The sequence below is a fragment of the Arachis ipaensis genome, chromosome B08, assembly GCF_000816755.2.
Source record: "Arachis ipaensis cultivar K30076 chromosome B08, Araip1.1, whole genome shotgun sequence".
In the NCBI taxonomy this organism is placed as follows: Eukaryota; Viridiplantae; Streptophyta; class Magnoliopsida; order Fabales; family Fabaceae; genus Arachis; species Arachis ipaensis.
In genome coordinates, this window is record NC_029792.2 from 118,406,597 (window position 1) to 118,412,679 (window position 6,083).

At 36.4% G+C, this 6,083-nt stretch overlaps 1 protein-coding gene and 2 pseudogenes across 1 annotated transcript; all 3 read right to left on the bottom strand.

Annotated features, from left to right (window-relative positions):
* Nucleotides 1,465–3,504, bottom strand: LOC107612737 (annotated as a pseudogene).
* On the bottom strand, nucleotides 2,995–4,621 carry LOC107611568 (beta-galactosidase 10). Its single transcript, XM_016313478.1, has 7 exons — nucleotides 4,452–4,621; nucleotides 4,289–4,342; nucleotides 3,939–4,048; nucleotides 3,740–3,849; nucleotides 3,397–3,504; nucleotides 3,173–3,276; nucleotides 2,995–3,064 (listed from the first exon to the last, which is right to left on the bottom strand). Exons 1-7 carry the CDS (start codon nucleotides 4,619–4,621, stop codon nucleotides 2,995–2,997), a joined length of 726 nt encoding a protein of 241 aa, XP_016168964.1.
* Nucleotides 4,509–6,083, bottom strand: part of LOC107611567 — a 5,132-nt pseudogene continuing 3,557 nt past the window's right edge.

Here is a 6,083-nt window from a genome sequence, read left to right on the forward strand (position 1 = left end):
AGGATGGCATGGCTGCAGCCAAAGAAGCAGGACCAGCAGCACCTGTTAAATGCCATGTATGGTGATTTTAACTATTCCATTTGATTTAGTCATGTTTTACTTTTTCATGTCATTTATTTTATCTTTAAGCAATACCTTATAGTTTTAATAAGTTTTTGCAATTATTTTCTTTCTAATCAGGTGATACCAAATTCGGCTCCACTATTTTCTCTTCAAAATCACCAACCTCTAATTCAACTGGCACCTATAAGACCACCACCAATCAGATCTTCACTGCAGAATAGGCCCTCCAATAGCAAGAGGCCGACCAAAAGAAAGAACACAAAGAGGCATCCTTCAACTCTTCAGGCCTCCTTCAATAAATAACCCCTCAAGTAGGCCTATTGTTAGCCAAGAAATCAATCACAGTGCTAGCGCTGGAACTGCTACAAGATTCATGCAATTTATGCCGACTTCAAGACTTGGAGCACCAACAAATAGACTCTCTAGTGGCAGTAGTAATTTCACACCTAATTAGGACCTAAGATGGCTTGGATTAAAGAATGTTTGTTGTAGTGTTAAATACTGTTATATATGGCTTGTTATATAAACCATGTGCACTGCACTCTTTTTTAGAACTTAGTTATAGTATTTTGGTATTGTTATATAGACTAATCATATTGGTAATAGCTAGGTTTACTTTGTTACTTATGTTCATGAAACAGCTATAATGAATTAGCATGAACTTATATGTCTACTATGTTATAGAAGATGATTACAATTTTTGGCTTTGTCCTATGTTGATTCGATTCAGGAATTTTCTTCCTCTGCAATTGTCACAATTCATATGAGTCCATATTGTCAATATTTACTTTATTGAGTCCATTGTTTTTACTTTATTTAAATCATTCATGGTTAATATTGTCAACACCTCAATCTTTTATGGTCAAAAATAACTATTTACTCTTAGTTTTACACGCACTGTATCGCTTTTGGATTATGATAAAATCAACAGTTCAAATGAATATGTAGAATTTAGGGTTAGATATTTGATGGAATAAAATTCATTAGGATTTTGAAACTTTGATCTTGGTTTTGGATTTCATTTTTTGAAATAAATATCATTCTTTATATTCAAGTCTGAACTTTTATTTTAAGCAGGATCCTGTTAAAAAGGCAAAGTGGCAAACCTTACTGTAATCTCTCTAGAGACTGAAGAGCATCCAACACATATAAAAAACTCCCTATATATATGAGTTCAGGATAGAATAAGATTAAAATACCATTACAAGCATCACACATAGAAGACAAGAGTAAAATTCTAAATCATCTCATCATATTTAATTGGTTTTGCAATTACATCATTTCAGTTGTCTCAAAACTCATTTTCAACTTTTAAGTAAAAGTATCAAACAAACACACACTTTATGATATATTCAAAGAGTGTTGTTCCTCCAACAATAGAGTTAATGGAAAGGGAAAGAATAAAGTAAATCCAACATTTAGATTAGTGATCCTGTATGATATATATAAATTCCTCCATAAGGACTAAAACCATCATAAATAGTTAAGTTACTTTAGGTCTTGGTNACTGACTTATGTTTATTCTATCTTCTTCTCTGAAGATTGGGGTTTGTTGATTGGTGAAGACCTCTTTTCCTCTGCTGACTTGGCATGAATCTCTCCCTTCTGTTGCAAATACTTCTCAAAAGCTCTGGGAAGGAACCTTGGTATCAAGAAAAAAAAACAGATTCATGGAGAAATATCCCAAGTTTGCCACTGCAATCCCCTTCCCAAACCAATACCATATTATGTCCTGCATTATTCAACAGTTTTTCAGATTCATTTCCACATATATTTGCTAACATATCAAAAATGGAAAATGCTACTTGTACATATGAAGTGAGCGTTAATCTTAATCATTAGATAGAATGTAGACCGAGTGGGTACAGTATCAGATATTCTATTTATGTGCAGTTTTGTCAAAATTCTGAAATAATCAACTAGAATCTAGAGTGTTTTTTGTGGATGCAATAAATGGATAAGAACAACTAGGATATCGAAACTCAATGATCAACAAGCTAATGGTTCATTTCCATTATAACAACAACAACAAATCCTTATCCTACTAGGTTGGGTTGGCTACATGGATCGAATGACGCCGTTGAGCCTTATCACGTATCATGTCTACAGTGAGACTGTTTATATGTCGGTTCGTTTCTGTTAAAATTAAGATATCGGTTTGTTTCTATTAAAATTAAGATATCAGTTCGTTACATGACACCTTATATAAAGGTATAAGAAATATGACACTAAATATTCTAGCCAACATGACACCTTATATATTAATGTTGTATGACAAAAATAGAGTTAAACATTGTTTCAATCGTTGGATCCAAAAAGTTCTATCTACCAAAGAAACTATGGAGCAAATCAAATTACCCGAAGGCTTGCAGTTGCAGACAAAGTCTTGTTAAGCCAAACATCATGAATCCAATCAACATCAACAAAGATCCTCCTGACAGTGTAAATCATGGGCACCAGCGCCCTCACCGGAGGTGAAAACAAAGACAACCCACTAATAACATTCTCAGTGAGAATCTGACATGACAACAAGAACAAATGTGGTGTTGCTGACCTCACAGCATGCTCATCCCCTCTTGCAAATCCACCAAGAACATAAGCCAATAGCAAAAACAAATCCACTGCTGTTCCAACAATCACATACATCCTAAACAACCTGCTACCCTTAAAGATCTCTTGCTGAAATGATGGTGATGATGAAGATTCATGTGATGGGAATGCAAATTGTGAGAGTGCTAATATGTATAGAGTGCTAATATGAACCTTACTAATGCATATAGTGTTACCATTTCTGTGTAGGCTTTCCACAATCAGTGTCACATTTGTCAGGGAGGAATTTGCCTCTCTAGTCACATTCTTGTAGACAGTCTTTTTCCTCGAACTTGCTATTCCGAGACCAATATCTTCCAATTTCTTCTCCATTTAACCAAGCTAGACCCTTTCCCATATGCAACATATCCAATCCAATTGGTTCATCCCCGGACGGAGCATCCACGACGGCCTGCATGACCAAGTGATTAGAATACTAACTGAAAAACACAACATTAAATAAAAAAATGACAGTTTCCATAGTTAATGCCAAAAATAAAGAAACTTGGCTACCTTGTACCATGTTAATGCCTGCCCTTTAGGTGGTTCGGATGTGGTTGTCCACTTCACACTACTCCACCCGTCTCCCTGGTATAACTTCAGTTGTTCTCCTTGTACTCCGATCTGGCAAAGCAAGAAATATAGGAGATGTAGGACAAAAGGGTAATAGAAATTTTCATTTTTGATACCATACTCATGTTTCTACAAATGATTGATAATCAGATAATGTAAGAGCAAAAATACCTTGTAACTCCAGGCACTAGAAGACAAATCTACTGTCCCATTGTTGAATCCCTTAATCTTTACACTTATCAGTCCTGCTCTGAGGAAGTCATAAAATGGTCCAGCAGTCTAAAACATCAGAAAATCATGGCAAGAACTCAAGTCAATTAGTGGGAATGACAACAAATCATTCTACAATAACTATTGTCTCAAAGGTAGTTAACTGTTAGTACTTATAATTTAAAACTTCAAACTAATGAAGAGTAAATTCAACAGAGCTTTTCAAATTTCTATTAACATTTTTTGCCACTGAGTTCCAAGCATCAGGGTAGTTAAGGAATCTCATAAGGAGCAAGCAACTCACCGGTAAGCCAACGGTCAAGCATAATAAAGCAATCTCATTCTTCCCTGGCCTCAGAGGAATAGGATTCTTGAAAAAGAATGGCGAATGTGTACCATTTCCAGTTCCGGTGCCTGAAACAAGAAAACGGTTTAAACTCTGAGATTCCATTTAAATTTAATTCCAAATACCTTCATAATTATTATATTTATCAGAGAGTAACCTTGGTACTCCTGATTCACGAATGCATGGAGAGCATGACCAGTGGAATTTATTAGAAGAACTGGTTTGCTTCCATTCTTTAGGAACTCTTCATTTTCACCAACATATATACTGCCATAAACACAAAAGTTAGCCGTAATCGACAAGGCAACTTACTTTACTAGTACATTTCAATTCATTTATACATGTCTGAGCATTTTACATTATATATAGATGAGTGTGTGAAAAGAAGCAGCATGCCAACTATAGACAATATTATGAACATGCAAACCCACCTATGCTTTAAAAGAGAACCAAATTGGATTCATAAAATATAACATCTTGGTAATGATATTCATCAATTTTATTAACATGTATTGAAACCGAAACTCTCCAACATTACCAGAAGAAGAAGCAAAAGCAGATCTTATAAAACATTTAATAACAAGTTATTGACTTCCATGATTCCAACATATTTTGGTAGAAATTCTTAGGTGTTCCGAAAACAACTCAGTACCCTTACTCCTATCAGTACCTTGTTGTGTGCCACAGATAATCAGTGGTATCTTTGGTGGTATTTATAAGGTCGACAAAACCAGTTTTAACGAAGTCTGCCTCCCCCCAGATCCCTGCATTCTCCTTCAATACATCCCATTTGAAAGTCACTGCACCTTTATTTGATTGCTGCAAATTCTCATCAATCATCGAAACTACGTGTGTCTGAGTAGAAACCTGTTGAAGATTTCATGGCTAAGTGTGCAGAATAGAAAAGGAAATACATAATAAGATCAATACATTAAAATCTTTTACATTAAGATGCTTGTGTAGCGGGCTGCTTTAATATATATATAAGCTTTCACTCAACTACTCATTACCTCAAGCAAAGGATGAAATGCTGAGAATTTTCAGTTCCATGTGTCGCTGTTCAAAATCTCGAGGATCCATTTCCGAATTTCCTCCCCTTCATTCTGTGCGAGCCACTTATGCAAGAGCCCATCAGAATCATGGATAGCTGATGGTGCAATGCCACGACACACATTCGAAGGCAATGGATCCAGTGATTTACAACCATGTGCATATAACTCTGTTATACTTGACGGAAGCTTTGGTAAAAGCTTCAGCGTAGGGCAGTAGTCTAGATTCAGACGTCTAAGCCCTGGGAGTTCATTGATATTTACTGGAAGCTTTTCAAATTTGTTACGGGATAAATCCAAATCCGTCAAAGATACCAGGTTGCCAAGGTTGAAACACCGCGACTCTTGAGGTCTGACAAAACACCCCGTTAATCCCAGAGTATCCAATGAGGTCAGACCAGACAAACAATGCAAAGACTGAACGACATTTGAGCAGAAAGCAAGATTCAAAATTGTGAGGGATTTTAAATTTTGAATGCTTTCTGGAAGGCAAGTCATCCTTGTGCAAAACTGGAGGCGCAACTCCTTTAGCCCAACTAAACACCCAATCGTTGTGGGTAGTTCTTCTATGGCTGCTCCCCACAAAGAAAGAACTGATAAATTTTCCATGCATTCTCCAAACTCTGGAAGTTTCCTCATTCTGCAATAATCAAGATTGAGTTCTTTGAGGGAACTCATCTCCAATTTACTCCCAAGGGATTTAAGACTTGAGCACTCACTTAAAATCAGCTTAACAAGGCTCTTGTGGCCTGTGAGATCTGTGGAATATCATTCAGTTTTTCACAATTTTGAATGTCCAGCACTTTAAGATTTGGAGCTTCCGACAGATCCGGAATTCGTTTTAGCCGACGGTACTTGGACAGAAATAAGTACTTCAGCTTTTCCAGAAACTGAACAAAACAAAGAAACATCACACCATTACTATCCTTGCAAACAATAATTAATGCAGTAAAATTTAATAGAGCTCTGCACAAAAAGGTTCACCTTTTTTCCGTGCCAGACATCTACAATGCTGGGGCTATCATACAGATTAATTTCAACTAGCTCATAGCTTTCGTTTATAAACGGGAGAGTTTCCATTGGACAACGTCTCCAACGGAAAACTCTCAATGAAGAAGGAACATAGCTGAGAATCAGAGCTTCTACCCCATCTAAATTGAGGAGCTTTAGCTGAGATATATCCGAAAAGGTCAGACCTCTCCAACGCACTATGTGTTGTTCTCGATAGGCATCCTGTTTCTGAACAACGATAT

Bases quoted from the DNA above. Each gene is read 5' to 3' on its own strand.
- LOC107611568 (XM_016313478.1), bottom strand. From the start codon at position 4,621: ATGATTGATGAGAATTTGCAGCAATCAAATAAAGGTGCAGTGACTTTC. The intron at 4,049-4,288 runs GTTAATAAAATT...TGTTTATGGCAG, and splicing joins GAGTTTCGGTTTCAATACAT to TATATATGTTGGTGAAAATG. The intron at 3,850-3,938 runs GTTACTCTCTGA...TTCTTGTTTCAG, and splicing joins CGTGAATCAGGAGTACCAAG to GCACCGGAACTGGAAATGGT.